The sequence below is a fragment of the Cynoglossus semilaevis genome, chromosome 12 (genome assembly GCF_000523025.1).
Source record: "Cynoglossus semilaevis isolate Cse_v1.0 chromosome 12, Cse_v1.0, whole genome shotgun sequence".
NCBI lineage: Eukaryota > Metazoa > Chordata > Actinopteri > Pleuronectiformes > Cynoglossidae > Cynoglossus > Cynoglossus semilaevis.
This window is the reverse complement of record NC_024318.1, coordinates 12,246,257-12,271,336: the sequence shown is the minus strand read 5'-3', so window position 1 is coordinate 12,271,336 and position 25,080 is coordinate 12,246,257. Positions and strand designations below refer to the sequence as shown.

Here is a 25,080-nt window from a genome sequence, read left to right as displayed (position 1 = left end):
ATGACATTTGTGTTTGACCTTCAATTTTTTTTTAACTTTTTCAATTATTTTGTTAATAATGGTATTAACTGCAAGAAGAAATACAATTAGTAAGAGTAAGAAAAGGGGGAGAGAGACTAAGACTAGATAACAAGAGATTTCTGATACTTACTAACTGGGGTTATATGTGCACTGAGTGACGCTAAATGCGCCAGAAATACATTAACAACTGGGGTTATATGTGCACTGAGTGACCAGCCAGTTCAATTAAACTTTGTACTGTGTATGAAGGACAGGGAGGCTAACCTTAAATGTAGAGAGGGTGTTAGCCCCCTTGACCTTCACTTTGTACTTCACAGTACAAGTTTAATTGAACTGGCTGGTCCCTCACTTAACATTCCAACCCAGTTCTTGATGTATTTTTTGGCACATTTAGCCAATTTTCCCGCACAGCTGAGAAAAAAAGATGAAAGGTCATCTTTGATCATAATCACAGATCAAAGAAGATGATGTCACAGCCTTGACAACACGACGATTACTTAACAATTAATGACAAACCTGTTGATAAACCTGTGACATTCAAATAAGGATGGAATCAGAGGCCATCAAGGAGGAGGCCACGGAGGAACCGATTGTAAAGGAAGAAGAGCAGCCGTTGGCCATCAAGGAGGTGAAGACAGAGGCGCCGGCAGAGGGGCCCAGTGAGACTTCCACTGCTGAGAGGGCCAACAGGGGTGGTAAGACCAGCAAAGGGGACAAGGCTGTGACAAAAAAGTCATCCCGCCATGTTCATTTTGGCTCCGTCAGCACACACAGCATTGACGATGACCAGGCCTTTTACGTAGGAAGGACTGGTTTTAGGGACCTGGGCTCATGCACATGGTCGTTGTGCAGGGAGTTCAGAACCACACCAAGGTGGTTGGAAAATATATTAATTGTTTCAAAGATTAATTTGGTAAAAAAGCCTCCACCGCCACCTAAGCCGGTCATAAAGTACCCAAAACTACGTATGATGGAGGACTAACAGTCAGGGGAGTTAGATTGTCAGCTGTAGCTGGGTTCTGATTTCAGCCCTGATTTTGTTCAGAGTCATAGAAAGGGCTGAGCTGAAAGGTCACATGAAAAGGAACATGTCTGTTAGCTTCACTCCTTCCAACTGTCGAGTCCAAAGTCTAAGGTGGCACTGGGATCAACGAGCGGACTTGTCAGAAAGCATCCACACTACATCCCATTGCAAGATACTCGCAGAAGCTTTTTTTTTTTCACAGGTGGTTTTGTTTCTTTAAAGTCAGCCTACATTGTAAATCAGGCCTTTATGACATCCCCCAAACCAAGCAATGGCCAAGAAAATAAGATAGTGATAAGATAGAAAAGCATAGAAAATGTATAGGAAAATATTGTAAAAAATGTCAGTTGGGTATAAGGGATAAATATTAGGGTTAGTTTGTCCAAAAGTCGTCACACAGAGGCATCAGTTTTAACAAAAAATTCAAGATTAAAATATTTCTTGTTTTTTCAGCTTATAGGAAAAAAAACTGCATAGAACACATACTTGTAACAGTAACACGACAAGATAGTGATATAAATCTTTGATTATACTTCAGATCATATGACCAGAGGACAACAGTGTAAAATGAATATAACTACCTTAAGAAACCTGTCTAAACTATTCACTAACTAAGGCAAAGTACGGTTTGTTAATGAGGGTCGTGTTCAGATAATGGTTTCACTTTGTTGTATCAAAACAGTTCAATACACAACAGTGAACATTTCCCATCCTCTCTTTTACGTAAATGATGCAATGTTATTTGCATAAACGCAGCACAAATCAGATGTTGAATGAATTTAAGCAAATTACTTTTAACCATCTTAAACATTTCGTAAAGTGTTCAAACATTGACCATAACCCTGTACTGACGGCAGAGTCGGTATTGTAGTGTGAAAATAGTGTAGTGTGAAAACTCGGTAATTCACGTATCTATCGGATAATATTGTATTTGGAATGACTCAATTTATACAGAGCATTCGGGAATCTCAAACGTTCACAAGTCACTGCCTATTATTATCCACTAGAAGGTGCTAATATGCAGCTCAGTTCTTTGAGGCAGCGTTGATTAGAAAGCTGTTCATTTATTCTGAGTAAAAACTTGGTTTTTCACGCCGTTTGGACCAAATTATACAAACATTTCAGTCAATTTCTGCATCAGATAATCAACTCAAATTAATATATTTACAGAGAAAATGTAAACAAAGCAGTAAAGAGCTTGTTTATCTAAAATATCAATATAATATATTTACTTTTAACAAACTTTAAGTGTGTACGTTGTTCTTCATTTTTTAAATATAAAAAATATTGAACTCAAAAGGCAATTAAAAGTTTTGAAGACACTTAAGTAGCAATTTCTTCAAAAGTATGTCTGTCAGGTTGCAGTTATTTAATGTAAAATGTCATGTTATTTTGTAATTTTAAATTATGTAGGCTTTACCTTTACTTTACTTTACGTTGTTGTTGTTGATTGTCTTTTATGTGATTGTTTCTCCAGGATGAGACTCCAGACCAAAAGGTTCAGTCTGTATTTTACACTACTCATCAGTGAAGAGAGCACAGCAGAAGTTACTGCTTAAGGAGGAAAGATAAGAAGCAGGACTTGAACAGTGCATTCTACCACAGGTTTGTCCCTCACCCCTCCTCCCAACCCAGGAAGATGTCGACTTAAATATATATTTTTTGCATTTGTTGAGAAAATGTTGCAAAATGAAATATAATTTTTTGAAACTTGGCTCTGCTGTGAAACATTTATTCTGAGAAAGTGAGAAAGTCTGATATCCTTTTTAACAGAAAGAAAAGTGTTCTGTGATGAGAAAGCTATAAAACATCTGCAGATAGGTTACTAAAATATGTTAAGAAAAAAATCACTGAAAAGGTCAGCTAGTTTAGCAGGTTACTAAAATATGTTCAGAAAAAAATCACTGAAAAGGTCAGCTATAAAAAACTAAAATAATATTACTATTCTTAATATTAGCCTGAATTTAGCATTAGCCCAAAGTCAGAAATGACCTCAAATCAGCTAGCATGTCCATCGTCAGATACTTCTGCTCTGCCCTGATGATGATGATGAAACACTCCTGAAAACATATGGTAGTGTTTATTTGCTGCCCACTATCATTCAGACTACATACATGTCTATGTAATGACAAAAATGTCCCACAGACCTTTATCTCCTAATGTACCCAGTTATCACCAACCACACTCACTATTCACAGCTGTATTCTAACTGCACCAATCGTCCAGAAACACAATGTCACTTCAATTTTGGTCACCTTTAGGAATATTGGGCAAAAATAACAGCAGCAAATATACACACACCGGCCCACTGGGTGCATACATACAGGCCTCTGTATGTCTGTGGCCATGTCCAGTGTGGACACATAGAGGAAATTCTTCCCTCCCAATTTCCAGGGACTGAACTGGGAGTGACCTGGTTGGCAGACACACAGCCCCAATGGAAGGAATGTAACTTAACTCCCTCCTCATCACCCTCAACTATCCCCTTCCCATCCAACCATCCATCCAGCAGTGCACTGGCCCAGCTGTGTGAGAAGAGGGAAAAAACACAGAGTTGTGTTGGGGTGAGAGGGCTGTATTTATCTCCAACACTGGCATTTAACCCCACACTGTACATCTATGTGAGGATTAATGTAAAGTTAAAGGAGTAAATACAGTAAGAAATAATGATTAAAACAGTGTAAATCTTGGGACATTGTACATAAAGAACCACCTTTTGCTATTAACCCATTAGGCACAATATATTGTGACTGATAAAGACGACACAGATTTAACCCTTAGTTGACCTAGAGCACCTCCACACCTACGTTTATCTTGAAAAAAATCAGCTGAATTTGCAAAACAAAAGTTCCTGTTTCCAACATACAGTTGTAATTTTAAATACTGTACAATATATTATATACAATACTTTATTTGTAGATTAGAAATACAGTATATTGTGTCTGTAGATGTACACATAATACTTAGGCTCTCACTATGTGGTATTTACATAGTGACACTATGACACCAGTTTGCTGCAACCAACCAACGATGTAATGAGTTTAGGCTCAGTGACTTTGGTTGGCTTTGTAATCACTGGTGAATGGACCTGAGTCAAAAACTAAATCAGTGTTTCCCAACATGCTTCCCAAACCAAAGGGTCTATGTAATAAAATATAGTAATATTCTAGTTTAAATGTACTCCTGTTTAGTTGACAGCAACACCGATACCCTGGCAGGAATTGAAGAAAGAAAGCTCTCATTAACTTTTTTTAGTTTTCAAAGCTATCTGCTGCCACCAAGCAGATGGCTTTGACGAGCAAAGAAAAATTATATGATTTATAATTATATAAATTGGATAATTTTCCGCAGCACACCTAATGATCTCTAATGGAACACTCATGTGCCAGGGCACAGTGCCTGGGAATCACTGAACTAAATATTTAACTATGTCAGATACTGGGGGAAGGCAGGCTCAATTGTTGGTCAGTTTCTCACTTAAACATCAGTACACTGGTCCAAGGCGTTACTAGATTTGTAGGAAAATTGTTCTTTTCGGCAGACTTGACTGCATCAGTAAAGTTCAACATACCTGGTTTGGACAGCTGACTTCTGGACCGATGACTGGTGTGAATGTCACTGGGAGCTGCACTCCTCAATCATTTTGGCAGTGCTCAGTGGGACATCCAAACTTCATAGGAGCTGGAGGTGATGGAAACACGTCATCCAAAGGTTCCTGTGGTGCTGAGGCATTCCACTGGGATGTCCATTGCTCTCACTGTCATCTCTCCTGACATCAATGGTTGAAAAGAACTGAAGTGTTCGTTTAGGGCATACGTGTCAAACTCAAGGCCCGGGGGCCAAATGCGGCCCGCCAAGCCGTTTTGTGTGGCCTGCGGGAGCTTAACCTGAGAAATTAAAAGCTTTTTTTATTACATCTTTTTTTTTTAATCGATCATCTTTAAATAAAGAAAGTAAATGGATATGACTGGGCTTTTTCTTTGAATGAAGTAAATTAGGAAAAAATTAAGCATATTTTTTAACTATGTCCCACTGCAGCCTGCTACCAAATGACCAATGGACCGGTACTGGTCCGCGGATCGGGCGTTGGTGACCCCTGATCTATACAGTCTTCCAGTTACAACCGGCCCTTCAAGTGGAACTGTATTGCTGATGTGGCCCCCTGGTGGAAATGAGTTTGACACCCCTGGTTTAGGGAAAGGCAAAATACAACGACTCTGGTATGACATGAACCACTGAGCGATAATGCAGATGATAGCAGGTCTGTTACAACCACATTGTAGTGTATGAAGTGATGAAGCATCTGCTGCTGGGGGGGGGGGGGAATGGACCCCCCCCCCCCCCCCCCAAAAAAAAAAATGAAATTTTGCCCCACAAAGGCTTGGGCCGGCCCTGGACATAAACACGACTTTCATTACGAGACACATGGCCGTTATGTGTGTTACATACTGCAGACGGCTAGCTGAATAATTTATGTAAAAACATGAGAGTGGCATAAAAAACACCTTTATTTATCCTTATAGAAATAAAACTTTTTTCTTCCTTTTAATTGAACTTGTTGTGTAGCTCAGCTCAGCTCAGTCTCTGACCACTGGGCCAGTGTGCAGGCTGCAGTGGGAACCACTGCGCCCATTATGACTCAGCAGATGGTGCGGTATGCATCACCACCCTCTGAGTGCCATGTGCTTGCGGCAGAACTGTGTGTTCTCTAATGACAGTCCACTCATCTAGGCCGTTATATTAGCCTGCACCTTGGGAATCTCATCTTTCTCAGATACAGACAGGAAGCCAAGAATGCCAGTTTTGTACTGGACAGGTCGTCCTTGCTGCTGCGGAGAAGACTCCTTCTGCACGTCAGCATCACTGTATATCAAACACTCCTCTGTTTACACTGTAAGGACTTGAAGAAGTTACTTGAGAGTTAATGCGCACGCAAATTAAAAACTATCGAGTTAATGCGCACGCAAATTAAAAACTGAAAGTCACGATTTGTCTTATGCAACACTGAAGCTGAGATTACACACTCAGGACTGAGATCTAAAACACTGTATTTTGCCGTTTCTGTTCTAGATTTATAAAAAATGTGGCGTGTATTGTTAAATGATTGCGATAACAGTGGTATGTGGCAGCTTGCCCTGTGAATAGGCTTTAAGATTCAGCTGTTTGGCAGTGCAGGACTGTGGATTTGCAGAGCTGTTGTCTGGATGCCTCCTTTTACTCCAGACTCCCCTGGTGGTGTCTTCTTTCTCCTACCGACAGTCTTTTATCTCAGGCAACTCAGTCCCTGCCAAACCCTGCCACCCTACCTCATCCACTGCCCCAAGGAAAGAACGAGAACTGGCATCGAAGGCATAATTATGTTCTTTCTACACGTCCGTCCTCATTTTGATTCATTTACAACACATGATACCGACATTGGTCAACTTTGAAAGTTGAACAAAGTTAGCGTACTTAAAAGGGACGGCAACCCAGTACAGTGGCAGTTTTGTATCAAAAATGAAAAACAGGATAATAATGAAGTTGTTATTGTTATAACAGAGCAGAATAATTCCACAGCTTGACTTTTGTGCCAGTTCTGCTTCAGACTTCCACAACTGACTCAGATCTCACCGGACTCAAACACCCTGTGTCCCTGAGCTGTTGGTTTTTTGGAATGGAATCAAGTGTATTTCATTCCAAGAAAGAAAAACATGGGTTTGTTTTGATGAAGTTGAGCCTTGATTTGAGATGCAAATGTACGGAGCACAAACATGTTTTTTTTTAACATAAATGGTCAGCTGAGGACCATCACAATGAATTTATGAATTTGAGCTCCTAACATCTTTCCTAAAATTCTTTGTGATTCATATATATTAAAATATATATATTTTGTAATCTATGATCATAGAGAATATCATCTAACTGTAAATACTAGGCCACTAGGGGGTGCACAGGAATGAAAAACGTGATGTAATCTATTCTGATTAATCTTCCCAAAATCTATTTCCATTAATTGTCAAACACTTCTGTCTTTTCTTTTTGTCCAGGCTGGACCAACTTCAGGGCAGTGGTGACCATGGTGATGGCCACTGGTCTGAATGTCCTGCCTGCTGCCTTCCCTGCATGCCTCTGTGACACTAGGTTATATAATGGTCATTGGTGCTAAGCCTGCCCTGACCCCCTGGCACACTGCAGTCACCTAGCTGAGTGGACGCCTGTTTTTCAGCAGCCTCATATACTGGTAACGCCACACACACATTCTTACACCCATGTAGACATGCATGCCTCCCAACTTAACACACGTGTAGGCCATATTATAGCTCACACGCTCATGCACTAACTCAACCAGGTTCAGCACTAATATGCACGACCCCCAGACCTACATACTCTACCTGCTGCTAATACAGTGCAGAGTGCAGTCCAGTTCACAGCTAGTGGCTGTAGTGGAACCCAAAGGAAAGAAGAATGAAAAGGGTTGGTTGGAACTATGTACAAAAATTAATGAATTATCAGATTAAAATCTGATGCAGCAATGTGATACTGCATGAGATTTTAATTTGACAATTATTTCTAGCTCCATAATTATTATTAATAATATTATTTTTAATAACCCTAATCTAGTCCTCTGGTTAATTGTTTCTGATGTGGGTCTGGATAACAGATTGAGTTTTAAACTCACCTCGATATGGAAAGTTTGAATTTCAAATCTGGTTCAAATCTCAGGATACTGATGCAGTAATGGCTGCTCACCACCTTGCTGACACGGTTCTGCCATTTAGCCAACATCTCGTCCTGTAGTGTGAGGCAGCAACCACTGGTGGCAGGTGAAGACCAGAGGAGTAGAACCTGCAGTGTGATGGAACATTCAACAGTCAGAGTTCTAGTTCAGAGCAGGGGAACGGCCGTTAATAACACTTATGGTTCATGTAACACAGATGACTTCATTTGACACATTTTTTTTTAGCAACGCAACGTTTTCTCTGGCAAAAGAAAAATCCCATTATAAAACATAATGAGCTACGGGCTTCATTTTCTGACCACCCATTATGAGGCGATTACAGCACTTTTGCTATCGGTCAGTAATGTGTTTTGGTTTGAACCGGAGGAAGATATTAACCTCTCATAACTAATTTTTTCCCCCTGTGAAAAATGATTAGGAGGAATTTTGAACTGTTTCCACAGTGTGTTATTTCCCCACCAGTACTCTGATGGAAGAAACAAGTATTATGTTTCTTCCATCAGAGTACTACGCATACTTTATTGTCAATTTAGAATATGATTTTTTAATCAGGCTTTTAAAAGACAATAATGAACTCATTAGCGCCATCAAGGGCCGTTTTTGGAAATGCCAGTGGGCCACTCCAATCTCTGCTGTAAATCCATTTGGTTTAACTCTGTTAAAAAAATATTAAATGTGTTAAAAGAAAACAAGAAAACTTTAAATACTAAAAATGCAATGTCAACAACACCATTTATGTATTGTGACCCATAGAAAAATGCAGTATGGTATAAATTTAAGAAAGTTACTACATACTTGGAATCTAAGTATTGCATGATGTCTTTGATTATCTGTGACCATTCCAGAGGAAAGACTGAAGCCATCATTTTAAAATTTGGGAACCATTAATCCATGAATATTTACCATCTTCCACATCAGATAAATAATAACTACGAAATAATTATATCAACATTCCTTTGTGGCAGAGCTAGAATGAATCCAAAGACAACAATCGACTGCTGTGTTTACTTGCAGTCTTTTCTTGTGTAGTCAATTAATGAGCACAGAGGCCTTGAGTTTGTGGAGGTTTCTCATGGTGCCAGCAGCAACCACGCCCAAACTGCTGGAACAAGGACAGAAGCACACAGCTGGGAGGGAGCGAGGGAGGAAGGGAGGCAAAGAAGTGTCAGCGCTGCTTACACCCCTCACAACACCAGCACAAATACATGGAGAGAAAGAAGAGAACGTACAGAGCAAATATAGGGTGCAGCGAGACTCGTGGCTAAAATGCACCGCACTGTGGCTGAGTGTGCACTTTTAAAAGCAGCTTTAAATGCACATTAGTAATTAAGAATAGTTATGGGGTGAAAGCCCAAGTGTGTGCACAAGTTTGTGTGAACAGGAACAATGCGACTATTTATACGAGTGGGCGGGCAGCCTTAAACAAGGGCCTTTAACATATTGACCATGTGACCCGCTTGAGCTCGGAAAATCTCTGGTATCTCTTGGGTTCTGGTTCAGTGATGGTCACAAACACAAACGTGTCCAACTACAGAGACAAAATACTTTATGTTCTGGGTTTTACTACTGAGAAACTGACTGATTTTGATCTGTTAAAAATGAAGAATTTTGTAAAACAATAACTCAGTCCCTAAATAATCACACCGGAAATTTAAAGAAGGCCACAAGGAGTGTATGGTTGTGTGTGTTAATCTATTCTTTTTTACCTTTGTTAGGAAAGTTGATTGGATGTCTCAGCTTGAATGCATGCAGTACAAAGTAGACCCAGTTGGTGGCGGTAACCTATAATTTTAAATTATTTAAATTTAAATTTTATCGATGGGGAAGTTGTTGAAATTAATCGAATTAGTGAATATTTTAGAACTGAAGTAAAATCTCCTGTAAAAAGTTTAGTGCTTGGTTCAGGTATGTATTTCATGGGGTTTATTTCTTATAACCAGTCGGAGTTCATTAGTGTTAAAATACTCTTTCTTGTATTCCTGCTTCAGGAAGTGCATGTCTCTAACTAGGGCTATAAACTGTTAACTGCGCCCCCTGCAGTGAGAGGAGGGGAAGACATCTTGCCATAGTTTCTTCAATCGTTTAATTATTAAATGATGTAATTAACCACAAACCTGTCATTTTTTTAAAATTACATGTGTGTCATGGAACCTCCTCTGTTTAGTGACCTTTGACCTAGGGGAATGGACCTGCCCGTCCTTTACCCTATTCAGGCAGTGATGTCATTCCCAGTGCAGAACAGGCCATGCTGGAAAAAGGGGCCTGAAATAAGAACTGAGAAACACGGTCCAGTAGAATAATTATATGAGAGAGGGAGTGAATCAGGAAATAACTTTTGGTTTGGGAAACTCAAGAGTTTTAGAGAGCGCTGCCATGCGCTAAATGAAAACAGCATCTGAGGAAAAAAGGCAGAAAAAGACAGAGAATGCGAGAGTGAGAGAATGTGAACGAAGCCCAAATTGCTGCTGCCATGCTGTTTTTAAATGTTTCAGAGCAGCATTCAGCAGCACCAGTGGTCGGCGAAGAGAACATCTCCTTCCTGAGTCTTTGCTTTCCTAAAAAGTTTATTTTATTACTCTCCTACCCCGTCATTCCCTCATCAATCATCCTCCTCCTCCTCCTCCTCCCCTCCTTCCCTGCTGTCTTCTTCTTTGTTGGCTGGCAGGCTGTGGCTCTTTCTTTATTCCTCACACATTTTAATGGGTATCTTCCCAATCACATTTTTATTGCAGGAAATTTCAGAACACCACATTGCGTGAGCTGGAGGAGTGCTCCATTCTTAGCTCGGCACCGCTGACTGCTGGGGTGTGTTGAGCCTGCCAGTGTGTGTGCGTGCGTGTGAGTGAGTGGGGTAAAAAAAAAAGAGGGGGTGGGGGGTGGGAGGTGACGTGGAGTGGCGTTAGTGTCAGTTTGTTGCCAAGATCCACTCCCCCTCCTCCCCCTCCTCCTCCTCTTGGTAACAATAGTGAAGTCATGGCAGAAGATGGTGGGAGCCATTGCGAAAAAGACCCTCTCCTCTGCTAGACAAAAAAAAACAATCATGCTGTTTCTGAGTCACGACAGAGTGGCATAACTTCCCAGGAATTTTTACTCAGAATCAACTTCTAACCCCCTCACCCTCACCCTCCCTACAACCACCACCACCCAACCTTTAACTCTATTTCAGTTAGCTTCAACCCCTCACCTCTACTCACTTCTCTGTGAAAAAAAGGCCGCGGTTTCAGGCCTGTGGTTTAATTGAAATAATATTTGCTGTACTCCGTTGCCTGCCTGGCTCTGTTCCTCCTTAACAACAGACATATTTTTAGCCGCTGTACCGACTTCTGTCATTTCCTGTTGCAGTGTTCACTGTGCTTTTGACCACAAGCAGACCTAAACACTCTGGGCCCTGTGCTTGGCTTTCACCATCGCACCATTCCTCACACACCCCAAACACAGTACGTCTGGAGTGAACTGTCCTCGTCTTTGTGCAACATCCAACCGCAGAGTTAGACCATCCGACGCTCGGCCTGCGGGTTTTCCATTGCTTCTTAGCGAGGATGTCACTCAAGAAACTCTGATGGAAACAAGCATCTCAATAAAGGTCTTCAGTTTCATTCTCTATTTCTCCTGAAACATTGTTGTTCAACACTAAAACAAATCCTGCAGAGATCTGTCAGCGCTGGCCACAGAGTACACTACTCTGACCCCAAGTCACCGTGACCCCAACATGCAGAGTGAAGCAAGACAAAATATGGACAGTAGACTATACAGACCAATCCAAAAATATACATTCAACAGGGAGCAGAATGGCTGTGACAGCAGAGCTGCTGCAGCTGCAGTAGGAGGTTCGATGACTGCACACTGATTCACCACATCATCTTGAACTCAATATGTCACGGAATGCAGTGAAATGAGGAATAAGAGGTAGCGGCATACAAATATTGTTGCAGTTCCAGTGTTAGGTTCTGGGAATGTTGAGTAAGAAATCTGTAAAGTAACTCAATTGGTTCTTGCAAACAAGTACTGTGAAGTGTTTCCCCTCGGATGAAAATCTGACAAGGATTATGGCGATTAGACATTCAGAGTGAGAGAAAAATTCAGCCAAATTCAGAGTCTGTGACCTGGTCTCTCCAGATGTCCTACCACAAAAATTGAAATGGTCATGACCTTGGAGAACAAAAACAGTCTTGGAAATTCTTTGACAAACATCTGACTTTTTTTTGTAGTATTTTTTAATGTCTTGTGAAGGAGATGAAAAGGAAGAGGTTTTTTATTAATACATTTCTGTGCATTGTAGCTTCTTTTAGCTTTTTTTTAAATTTTGATTTATTTTTTATTTTTTAATTTGAACTTATATAAAAAATCTAGCCTAAATAATTTGGAAACGTATATTTAAACGTGTAATTAAAGAACACTTATAATAAGATAATCACATTTGTATTAACATGTGGCATTAATCTAACTACTCTTATTAGTGGCTCTCAGCTGTTTAATCTTCCCCACTCCATAAAAAATAAAAAAACCAGATGAATGGTGTGTTTGTTAGGAATCATTTGTCCATTTTGATTATTCCACACTGAGGTGGAACATTGGGGAAATCACTCTAAATAAACTGGAGAACAGTCCATACAACAGCTGTAAGATACAGGTTTGCTATCATACACTTAAGAACATGAAAATATTTTTACTCTGCAGAACTCACCATTTGATGCAAGACCGATCCCTACTACAGGAAATGTCTCAAAACAGTATTTAACATTAATATAATAAATTCATATTTTTTGGAATCATCCCGATCACTCACCCCCCCATACACTACCACTGGTGTGACCTAAAAAATTAAAGTTTTTAAAAACTTTATAGCTTTTTTGAGCACAAAGCTAATCCTCCACGCAAATTACATCAAGCAGATGGAGAAGGTCTTGCAGGTAAATTTCTCTAAATACTGTTCACTGATGTAACCAACCGCTCCATTAGCAGCTTCCAGGCAAGATGCAAATAAACTCCCCGGTGAGGGAAAGCCAGAGGGCTTGAAAACTTTTCCTTGTGGAACAAAGTTCAAAGAAAGAGCAAAGTGAATTGCAGCTAATTCAAAAATAATGCAATGTTTTATAATGTGTGTCCTGCTGTTAATATCCTGGCGCAGGGAACATTCTACTCGTCTCAGCCGGTGTCAGAGAAAATGTAAGGACAAGTCCGAATTGTGAGATTGTGTAAAAGTAAACAGAAACGTCTGACGTCCCGAGGAGTGCTGTTATACGCAGCATCAGCGTCCACGCTGGTTAAGAAGAAGAGACTGATGTTTCATGTTCATGTCAACAGCAGGTTAAAAAGTATAGGGAGGTTTTGAGAAAATTTGCCAGAGAAAACATGTTAACACGACAACAACAGCGTTTCCAAAGCCTTTCACTGTTGTCACAAAACAGCTGTGTGAGTCACAGAGAGACGAGGAGAGAGGCCAGTGTTGTCCCAACGCCCCTGATGGTCTGTACAGAGGAGAACCAAGGGACTTGATGAAAAGCCTCTGCTCTCCTCTGTGGTCACCCCTCAATGATTCACTCTTCTGGGAAAGCTGGATCAGAAAGTAAATTGTAAATAGTTTCTCAGTGATCTCCTGTTCTCTGTTTATGTTTTTCTCTCTCCATTGTCGTCCGTCTCTAATGCTAAAAAACACCATCACAGTGGAATTACCGTGGCTGAACAGAACCACAGGCTATGGTTTCAATTACTATAATTCATCACATAATGCGATAAACAGGTAGTGCAGCGCTTCAAGTTTTTATCGCATCTGCAAATTGACACAAACAGGTTCGTCACAGACGACATTTTCCCTTGAAGCGCCACTACGGCCAAGGACTGACCCTGGAAACAAACAGACGGTGTTTGGAAGACTGTGACTTCTTCCTAAAAATCTATTCGTATGACTCATCAGTAGCAGTAGAAAACAAACTTTTGTATACACTCGCCACTTTTGTGAAATATATTCTGAACTAGGTTTATGTAATTTGCAGCCATCTTTGTTTATTTAGCTTCTTATGGGTAAATGCTAACATAGCTTAGCATTTGCCAATGCAAATATCATAACTAACCTTTTGCTGTATTTACTAACCAAGTTTACTGAACATGTATCATTCTGTGGTTGAGGATTTTCTGAAGTGGAGTTTTTTTTAAATAGACAGACTATTTTCTTGTCAAATTTCAAATAAGCTATTTTTCAACAACAAAGCCTAAATTGACCCAAAAATGAAATCACACAGCAATATGATGATAACCATAAAGAATGTGACCTCTATTAACTCTTAGGTCCAACTCTTTGGAATGTGTTGCAACCTGTTTCTGATTACTTAATGTTTTAAATAAAACCATCTGTTTGAGTGACATCATGGAAACTCTTTGCCTATTTTACCGAAAAACAGTTCCAAAAACAGTGTCGAAAAATAAAAAAAAATCTGCAGACCTCTATTTAAGATCATCATCATCATCCTTTCAGCGCTTTAAATGATTTACTTGATTTATCGTGGCTTAAGTTTTGAAAAACAGCCTCTGAAATGTCACTGTTATTTCCTAAACTCTACTTGGGAACCTAATACCCAGTGGAGGGGAGTGGCTTCGTTGTAACGCAATTAATTACAAAGTGACCAGTGTTCTCAGAGCCAACGACCCAGGCAATACCCTGTCCTAAGAAAATACAGCTCCACCACATATCCCATAGCTTCACCACAAGGACCGTCTGCACCCATCACTTTCCTGTCCTGCCTCCGTAATGGTGCACCAGCCACCACAGAGGCCATAGCTCCTCCACAGCTGCAGTCCTCAGCGCTCCTCCACCACACTGCTCCTGCCTGCACGGGCAATGAGGGATTAAATATAATACTAGCATGTCAAGTCTGCTAGAGAGGGAGCGGGGAAGGAATTCGTCAGAACTCCATAAACACATACACGAACCGGGTCTTGGTGCCAACGTTCGACACAAGCAGAACTTTCCCGGGGCTCTGTGAGCAAAGGGGAGGCTGAGGGTTAAGGAAGGCATGTTTCCTTAAAAGAGCTGAGAGTTGACGCAGAGGGCAGCCAAGCAGCAATGATACATTGCAAAAGAGGAAAAAGGCAGGATAGAGAAGAGAAGTGAGAAACTGATCCAATTAAAAAGTAGAGAATCCAAATGAAAGTGAGGGGAGACAGGACACCGTTCTGAAACCTCTCAGTCTTTAGGTTGATACATGCGCGTGAGAATCACACGTTTAGAGTATTTGACATCCGATCAAGGAGGAACAGAGTAATGGAGAATGAGGAACAGCAAAGGAGGGGTAAAGATGGAGGAATTAACAGGACATGCCCACTGAAATTTTCCACAGTCTTTGCCAGAGAAAAAAAGGTCAATCCAGATGCCGTTCACTGACTGTCCAAATTTCTCTTAGAGCAAAGGGGGGAGGGCAGGAGGGGGGAGGGCAGGGGGGGGTTGTCGTAGGAGAAGAGTGTGTTGAACAAGGAGAATAAGTGGGGTTTGGATGAGAGATGTCTCTAATCAGATTATGTGGAGCAGAACCTGGACTTCTTTTGCGAGCAGATGTTGGACAGGTGTGGAGTCAACTTTCCAGAGGGTCCACGAATTCCTGAGAGACGAAAACTGAATGTTTGGCTTCGGTGATAGTGATCCAGCTCTATCAAATCCAGATAAAGCCGTTATAGGTCAAAACACTTAACACATGATACAAAAAGACAAAAAAAAGAAAAAAAAGAAAAGAAAGGTCTGATGTATGGTACCTGCCTGAGCCTCTCTGTTGCTCTTGGCAGAGACTGTGGACGAGGAGCAGTCTACAGGCCTGGTCCTCGTCAACCCTCTCAGCCACTGTGAGATGAGCTCAGCAGTGGGTATAGAGCACAGTCAGGCAGATATATTCCTGCTATGAAATATGGAAGTGAGCGTGTGCCTGTCTGTGTATGTGCATCCACCTAAGGTTAACTGGAGGTCAACGCTCACTCTGCCGCCACAGGCTTGGCAGCGCTCCAGTCACGGAGAAAAAAGTAGCAGCAGTGTCTCTTTCTCTCACTCTGTCCTGAATTCACTCTCTGTGCTCTTCCTCCTCATCCTTCTTCACTGACTGGTTGCATGCGCCCAACATACACACAGAGCCATATGGTGTGTGTACAGTGCACTGCGCTGAGCTTCAGGCTTAGCACTATGTGCAAGGGGAATTGTGGGCTCAGGTTACCGTCAGAAGAGGAAATAAAAATCCTGACTACTGTAGCTGTGGAGACGGACAGAAGGAGGGAAATTTCTCCGGAGCTCTGCCGATGACTCCAGAAAACAGGGCAGTAAAACAGGCCTCGCACATATTACTGTTGTAGTGAAAGCTAAAAATACAGACCAGTACGAACAGCATTACCATAAGAGTTGCACCTTAAAGACCTAGATCTGCATTTATATGCTTACTTCTCTAAATTTCCATTTTTACATCAGTACGCCACGAAACTAGAGCAAATATTCTGCTGTGCTGTCCTTTCGCAGCTTTTGGCTTCAGATTTGAAAATCATACAAGCATTTGAAAAAGTGTAAACAGACAGACTTGAAGTTAGCATCTGCGCTAGTTGAGGGTACTATACAACAATGTGGCCTCAAACCCCCCTTTGCCTCTGTGAAGTATGACTCAAGGTGCTGTTAACATTAAAATGCAACTTGGTTACATTGTGTACCTTTCTGTAGATCTGCAGCTCGTATTTTTGCTGATTTTCTGCTACTAAATAAAATCTGTTTTTATTTTGTTGCTAAAATCTTTTAGCTGTTGCCTGAATAACTCTTGCATCAATACAAATAAATGTGATTTATTACAGCAGTATCTTATCTTTGCCCTACCATCAGCCATTTATAAGATTTTCCTTAAGTTTTAATATAACGACATAACCAAAACTGGGGGGCTAACATTTACTGAAAATGGGAGTTTCAGAATGGCTATTTGTTTAATATGAATTACTTGGAAAATAGTGTATTTATTGGCTACTTATATATGACAAGAGAATCTCTACATCCTCACGGTCCAGAATCATGAGGCCAAAAACAAATATTCAACACAAACTCGACGCTGATCAAATGTTTCACTGGCTCAAATATTTTAGAGAAACTTTCCCACACCAAGTATGCAAAGTACACAGCATGTGACAGCACTGTGTACTACTGGGTACACCGTTAGCATAAAAAAGAGAGGACTTCGTGTGAAGTTGTTATCAATCGACACAAGAATACATCATAAACCTTTATCTTTTTCTCACCCTCCTCATGTCTTTTGATGCAGCTGCCAAAAACAACTGCTCACTGTGTGTCAATGTGCAAAGCACAGATAGAACACTCAGAACAGTGGAGGCTGATAAGGATGGATCCAACATAGGGATGAGTGAGCTGCTCACTGATGAAATCTAGAAGCTCTGCCCTGCTGATAAGATGACAAGTCCTTTATCACACGCCGCTTCATTCCACCCTTCCCTCCTCTATGTAGTGAGCTACATCGTACCCATACACAATGAGTCATTGTTTGGTCTCTAAACTGGTTGTATACCGGTACAGAACACAGAGGTGTGTGTGTGTGTGTGAGACATAAATGCACTGCAGTTCAAAAAATGTCTTTTTGAAAATATGACTATAATTATATAATTGGCTTCACTTTGACCATGAGACCCAAAAAACACAAGGCTAATTTCTTCCATATCTTCTTCATCTTCATCAGCGTGTACGAACATTTGTAGCTAATCTGAAACATACTGCGCAAAAAACTGAGAAATTTGTTTTCTCTCCCAGGGATGTGAGAAAAATACGAGTTCTTCTCCTCATGTCTGGAAACAATTGTGTGATTGGTCAGAATTTGAAGTATGGTTAACTATAGTCGTATTGACTAGTTCAAAGTGGTTCAGTGGTTATCACAGCTGCCTTACACCTGTAAGGTCCTGGGTTTGATCCCTAGAGTTTTAAGAATTTCCCCAGTGTTGTATCAATAAGTTCTTATAAAATAAAATAATTAAAAAAATACTCTTCAACACGGGGGCTTCATTTCCTGAAAGTCTAATGCCTCATCAAGGCACAGCGGCGGGGCATTCAAAGTTTGGATTTAAAGGGATCTGAAGACATGCTTTGAGGACAAATGTATTGATGCACAGTCGTGGGTTAAGACGGCTGAGCCTTGTAGTCCGTTTTGTCAGTTCCTTTTGATCTGAGCCAACAGAGAGTTTCCTGCCTTGGGTGGTAGCTCAGCCTCACCCTCCTCCTGGGTGAACCTCAATTATTCATAAGCCTTGGGTAGCTCACTTGAAACCGATAACCCACATGCTATTTATACTTCATTTCAAACGAACAAATACCTAACTGTGAAGTTCCAGGCAGCTTTGCTGGCCCTCTGCAAGAAGCTACTGGGCATAGAGAGAATAGTTAGGGTGGGCAGGAGTGAGGGGGTGAGTGGGTGGTCAGGGGAGGTCGGTCATCCGATTGTTCAGGGGAAAAGATGAATCAGCAGCTGTAAGTAGGAGTAATAAAGACTGAATGGCAGGGCTCAGTTGTACCGCACTATTGGACTATAAACCAAGTATAAAAGATGGACACGGGCACTCGCATACAAATCCCAACATGGAAACAAATCCTTTAAACCGGGCCAAACGCACACTTCTATGCAACCAGGCTCATAGAGAACACACTCCTATGGCTTCACCCACTGCACATTATCAAACATTTCTATTCTTAAAGATGGCGTTTATTTCAGTGCTGGCAATTACTGTGTCCTATTTCATAGAGTGTATCAGAATAGGTTTGCATATTTACCACTTGTTGTCAAAATGCCAATGACCCCAGGCCGTGCGGGGTCGCCCCAGTTCTATGGTGCAGATGAACGTAGCCTGCAAAAAGAGAAACCAGAATCACACACACACACACACACAAAAATGAAGGTAGCTGATAGTCCCACTTAAGAATGTCAGCATTCAGAATTAACCCAGCAGAAGTGCAACTTCAATATCTATTCCACTTCAATTGTATTCTTTATCAATACAATTGATTCTCTCTGTGTAAAATATTGAGCAAATGTATGCAGAATAACATCAAGTCCCTCTTGACATCAATAAAGAATATTTGATGATACCTGGGATATTTAAGACAGAACATTGAGCAGCTCTACCCCAGCAGTCAGTAATGTTACCCAGCAGACAGTTCACCAGTCGTAAACTGAGGATGTCATCTTGCACTAATTAATGGACTATGTTATGTATTTTAATTTAAAAGTAACAGTATTATTAGGTATTCAGATAAATATCAATAATATAGTTTATCTAATAATGTGTAGTTTCTTTGAATTATTATAAGTTTAGTTAATATGTTATAAGTTGTTTTAATGTTCACAATTTACCACATTTTTTTTCCAGTAGTGCCGACAGATATTTGCCACCTAGACTTGTGAGACTGAGCCTGTAAAATTCCAAATATAACTTATGAACTACACCTTCCCTAGTCTACCATGTCAGGCTTTAAAGGTCACAGGTCACAAACGTGCAAATATGAAACCTATGCAAGTTTATGGATGCTTTGGTGATTTATCTACATTTCAATCTAACATCCTTTGTTTACAAAACACAATCCTGAGGGAAAACTTAGTAAAATTTACTGAAAGGCTCCAGTCGTGATGTAATCAACACCATTGTAGAAAGAGTTTCTGGAACAATAGCAAAAGATTGCCACAAGAAGATTGTGTCTGGAAGACATAGGATGAAAAATAGACACACGCAATATTTTATCATGGGCCAGTGTGGATTACACTTAACAGTTTTATTTGGAATATTAAGACAATGAAGCATAAGCCAAGCACCAAGAGTGACAGCTACAAGTGTCGCACCATACGGCTCTTCAAAACGAAAAGGGTTTACTGCAAAACAACTGTTTTTGTCTGAATGGTGAAGCAGATATACAGAACATACAGATGTGAACATTAACTTGCCATTTACACGCTCCAAATTCTACCTCGCGGCTAAAGAAAAGAAAAAGGGAAAGATGAAAGGAAAAAAAATGCAAGGGAAAGCAGAAGGAGATAATGGAGCAGCAATACTCGTCTGACCACAGCCGCTGTCGGCGGCCGCAGCCCTGGCTGGAAGGAGGGCTACTGTGATTGGCCAGGACGAATAAGGCAGTCTGGGAACACAGAGTGACAACCATTAGTTCCCATCATTGTCAAGTCCCGTTGCCTCGGCACCCACATCCACACAGCAACCAATGTGCACATACAGCATTAAAGTGACAGAGGAATACAACCATTGTTACACTACACTCCATTGCATATTAGGGAGAAGTTAATAATGAAAAATAATTTCTTTCATTCATCTTTTGTTTGCACATAGCACTTAAACCCTGCTTGGTAAAATATATATTGGAACATGGAAAAAGATGCCAATACCTTTTTTTGTTGGTTTGTCGTCATAGAGCTGAAAATTTGTGATGTTCCAGGTTAATATTGTTAAAAATCCAGGGGTTTTAAAGGGACAGTTAGTAACATAGTCTGCAGGACAGACCCAGCAGTTTCCTGCCATAATCAACAATAGTGCAGCTAAATAGTGTCATAATAATGACAATATAGGGTTAAAATACATACATTTATGGCATTGTTTTTCTTTTCTAACAACGAATGACAACTTAAAAATTGCTTTCCCCTGTGTGTCAGTGTGCGTGTGTGTTTGTTTTGAGGGAGGTTGTGCATAAATGTGGCCCATTCACATCCCTGAATTTTGAGTAGGCTGGTGGGTGGGTGCGTGTGCATGGTGCATATGGTAGGTCATGTGTGAAGATGGTGTATGTGCAACTGTATGCATTCTAAACGGATGATGCACCACAGAAGAATAAAATATATATTTTTTTCATCTAGGCTCCCATAACATCATTCCATCATTCATTCAAAGTTTTTAACTTTCCTACTAAATCTAAGGGATATATGGCAAACATGTGCTACACTTAACATTTGATATTTCCCATGGGGAAAAATGGGTTGAGAGGGTCCTGGGACTCTCCTTGTCACGACCTGCCTGAGAAGAAGGGCCTAGAGTGTTGTGTGGTCAGGCATTGGGACGGGGCAGAAGGGCATTTGTTCACTGGAGTCACTTGCATCACCCCTCACGGTCACCTCTACATCCCCTCCCTTGAACTCTCAGTGTGGGTCTGTCCATACACTAAAATACTAACATGACGTGACACCCATGCATTCACAGAGTCTCTAGCCGGGTGGAGAATAAAACTCCACCAAAACTGCACGCAACGACTAATGTTGAAATATTTCAGGACCACTGGTTCTTTATAACACTCTCATCTTACCATCTTGAGCTAAAACATATGCAGTGTTGTTCGCAAGTATCAAAACCGGTAGGTATTTCTGATTATTTCGACATAGGCATGAGGCTTTTAGCTTAAAAGTTGTTTGTTTGTCAAAAATCTAAACCTCTAATCTATACCTAATTCAATGTACAGAGTGGGAATATGTGTTGCATAAATATATATACATATAATATATATAATAAATGCAACTTGAGATCAAAGCAGTCGAGAAGGGCCAAAAAATAATGTTCATCTTTGGCTTGACCTGCCTTCAGTGCAACCAAGAATGTTTTACAAAGGGAAAATGAAAAAAAAAAAAAGTCTTTTAGTCCGGGAATTTACATTTGGTTTGTGGTCCACATTTTCAGCAAGTAAGCTAGCGGTTAGCATTACAACTTTTGCAGCTTTGTCTTTTGGACACCCATACATTTTTTTAAGTAGCTTTTTGTAAAAAAAAAAAAAAAAAAAAAAACATTTCTACAACAGGAAGAGTACAGTAGAGTTTCACAGTGAAAGTTAACTCTGTTAAGTACCAATCTTTAAACTTACCAAGAACTTTTCTAATGGACAAACATCATTTACTGAAGTATTCTGGTTGGAATATATTTCCCACAATGCCCACTTTCCATATTTTGTATGTTTTGGCTGAAGGCCAGCAAGTACAACGGAAAAGTGTGCATTAATCAGTTGTTTAGCCTTTGTCAAATGCAAAAGCATGACATGGCGTTAGATCACAGAATGAGATGACAGCAAGATTGGATGAAGAGGTTGCAGGTGAAGTGTCCGGCTATGCCCCATTACCCATTTTTGCTGCAGCTGCTACCAGATGATTCTACATCCCAACAGTATTGGGTTGACAATAATCAGACACGAGAATCATGGCTGTGTCACTAACCCCAGTGCTGGCACAGAGGTGTTTGATATACTATAACAGAAATGTAAAATAAATCTCACTGTTGACTGCACAACACCAAGCACTATTCACGTGCACACATTTTTAGTCCTCACTACAAGTGCATTGTTGCCACAACAGGAAACCACTGAGCTCCATCTCCCCTTCACCTGCTTCTTTGGGTTAATTTGAGCTTTAGGTTACCAGGGTTGGAGTCAAGGACAGGACAAACAGGCCTTCAGTTCCATCTCAAACAAAGTCACCTCTACATAGCAATGTAGAGGCCACAGCCAGATGAAGACAGAGAATAAATTGCCTCCCTCAGTTACACAGCAGACCTAAGGCAACACAGAGTGGCCCTTATAGTAGCCTGTAAGATTTATATCTTAACTTAAAATTAGCCTGTGATTAGAGCCTGCAAGAGGGGTGTGGACACAGTAAGGAGCTGTATGCTACAGCTAAGCTGGGTCATGAATGGGAGAGGGCAGTGAGCAACAAGGTAGATATTTAGGATTTAAAAAAAAAAAAAAACTGTGTAGAAAAGTCACTTCATGTGGCGGGTCGATGGTAAATCTTTTAAATTAAAATTACTAAAAACTAACAGCCTTCACTTTGACTAGTTCCACATTATGTTAGACAAAAAATGTGCACAGCATGTAGGCTGCAGAAAAACAGTCAGACTAGCATAAAAAAAAAGAAATAAAATAACAACGGCATCACTTTGTTCGTTATGACACAGAGGTTGCTTATATTTTAAATATAAAAAGTGAGTATTTTTAAGGCTATTATTCTTCAGTTTTCTCTAAAAACATATTGTTCCGTTTGAAAATGTAGGTTAAATTCAACGGATAAATAACCTGGTCGATGACACCCGAGACTGTCTGAAGTTCTACAAGAAGCATTTAATCTGTAGTCATAACACAGCTGCCTGAAGAGCTTTGGTCAGTCTCAAAGTAGTATTTGTTCATGAGTTATTTGCACTGATTAGTGTTGCTTTAAAACTAAAGGTGGAAATTAAAAGATTCAGTCGAACACAAAAACAGCTGAACACACTAAAAATGGAACCAAATCTTTACACGACCCTTATAGTTTTTTGCCTGACAAAGTACCTCCAAGATTTATTTTGATACTTTGTAGCCATCTGTGATCTATAATTCTGTGCAACATTCATTTCTGCGTATCTGCTTTAATTGCACACCTTTGCTTTAGCTATCCCTATCCCTAAGATGTTATCTAATTCTAACATGTTGCTGCTAGCAAGCTAAAATAAAGAGACCACAAACCAGAATGCAAGTAAATGTCTACTTTCGTGTCTTGTCATTTGAAATTGTGAGAGCCACATACACTTTGACGATACAATTATTTAAAAAAAAAAAAACCTAAATATATAGTAACAGTAATGAATGCAATGGGCATTGACCAACTTGAGTCCCTATTACAATAAAATGACACAAAAAAAGCACCATTTAAATGTTTTGCCTGTTTGAAAAGCTCAGGTTTCTGCAACTTTGACATCCTCTATACACAGCTTCAATGATTTTAAATAAAATTCATAATAATTTAGGAGGAACACGACAACCAAACTGAAGTTTTCTTTCATGAGACACACCCACACAAACAAACGTTCCCAGCTGTAACTGATCATGTGTTTAAGGGTAAAAGTGATTTGAAATGTAATTGATTGTCTTTACCTACTACTTGCCACACACACTCACACACAGTGTAGTCTCTTAATTTCCTTACAATGACAGAAGCTTCCGGTTAGCTTCTGTATTCCACAATTTACTAAAATAAGCAACTCAAATGCAAAGGGGTCAGGTGTTCTTGTAAAACCATCTATTGGTGAAAAGCAGAAGGACTTGAGGAAGCAGGTTTAAAATGAAGCCTTAGACACCAGAGTGCTCGTTCGTTGCCATAACAACTCAATTTCAAACAGGAAGAAATTAACTGGGTGTACCAGTGGACAACAGCGTGCAGAGTGTAAGGACTAACAGTAAGCTATGAGTATTGTACAAAAATGAGGTGGGGTAAGGATTGATCTTGCTCACAACACTGGATATAGACTTAATGTATCCGTTACTCAGTACCGCTGTTTAGCAAGAAAACAGTGGTTCTGAGGACTAATCTATTTCCCACGGAAAGCATGTTATTTCCCTGATGTGCTTTCCTGACTCTACAAAACTCATAGAATCAGTCCCCATCTCTGGCATGGCTGCACTCTCAAGTGCAAAGAGATGGCCAAAAATGTGCCTTATACAGCTGTGTCCATAGGACCAGCCCTGACTGTAATACACCAGTAGCACCTCCAAATGCCCTCTCAACCCAAACACACCTTTAAACCACTTGGGAAGGTGCCTTGACAAGGGAATTAACAAAATAATTAGACAAAGCGCTAGGTGAACTGTACAACATCGCTATGGACATTGGAGACATGCAGGGAGGTCTACAGGGTGACGTGGGATCAGGCAGACTTTTAGCACAAGCAGGAGGACAAAGACACAAAGCACTGATATTTGTGCCTTCTCTTCCTATTAAAACAACCTGTTGAACACAAAAACGTGTGCTTGCCAAACAGCAATATACTGAATATAATCATATGTGTTTTTGTGACGTAAGTACTAACTAAAAGATTAGAATGAATCTTGTATAGCTTGTTACATTTAAACTCCATCCTCACCAGTCTATAAGAGTCAGATCAGTATAGCTTCTAATTAACCAACAAGAAATTTCAAATTCAAGTCCTGTGATCCTCCTGCAGTGTGTGTACGGAGAAACCAGCCCTATTTGACCTTGAGTGGCAGTTCCCTCTCCAGCCAGCGTACTCGTACTTTTTGTTTATAGTGATACTCCTTGAGGAAGTCCTGCAGGGCAGGGGGCAGAGGCAGTGAGCCTATACCGTCATACGTGGTCCAGCGGCAGATGGCAGCACGTGCCAAATGCTGCAGGCCAAAGGGGAAGGTTCGATGGAGAGGTGCTGTAAGCAGAGGTTCGAAAAACATGCAGGCGCTGGGGTCTTTGTAGTGCTCCAGCAGTCCTGTGACAGTGGAAGAGTGGAATACACAAGGATCATGGGCGTCAAAACTGAAGTTGTGGTTCCATTGCTCAATGCGAGCATGCAA

General features: G+C 40.5%; 1 protein-coding gene and 1 long non-coding RNA gene across 2 annotated transcripts in view; both read right to left on the bottom strand.

Moving 5' to 3' along the window:
• Positions 1-5,997: 5,997 nt before the first annotated feature.
• Positions 5,998-22,649, bottom strand: LOC112487826 (uncharacterized). Its single transcript, XR_003051286.1, has 3 exons — positions 18,544-22,649; positions 7,704-7,870; positions 5,998-7,462 (listed from the first exon to the last, which is right to left on the bottom strand). It is a non-coding gene; the product is annotated as an uncharacterized LOC112487826 (long non-coding RNA).
• A 307-nt stretch (positions 22,650-22,956) lies between these two features.
• Positions 22,957-25,080, bottom strand: part of socs5b (suppressor of cytokine signaling 5b) — a 3,645-nt gene continuing 1,521 nt past the window's right edge. Inside the window, exon 2 of the mRNA XM_025060760.1 lies at positions 22,957-25,080. This exon is cut by the window's right edge and continues 4 nt beyond it. Coding sequence (XP_024916528.1) covers positions 24,742-25,080 — 339 coding nt within the window. The 3' untranslated portion in view covers positions 22,957-24,741.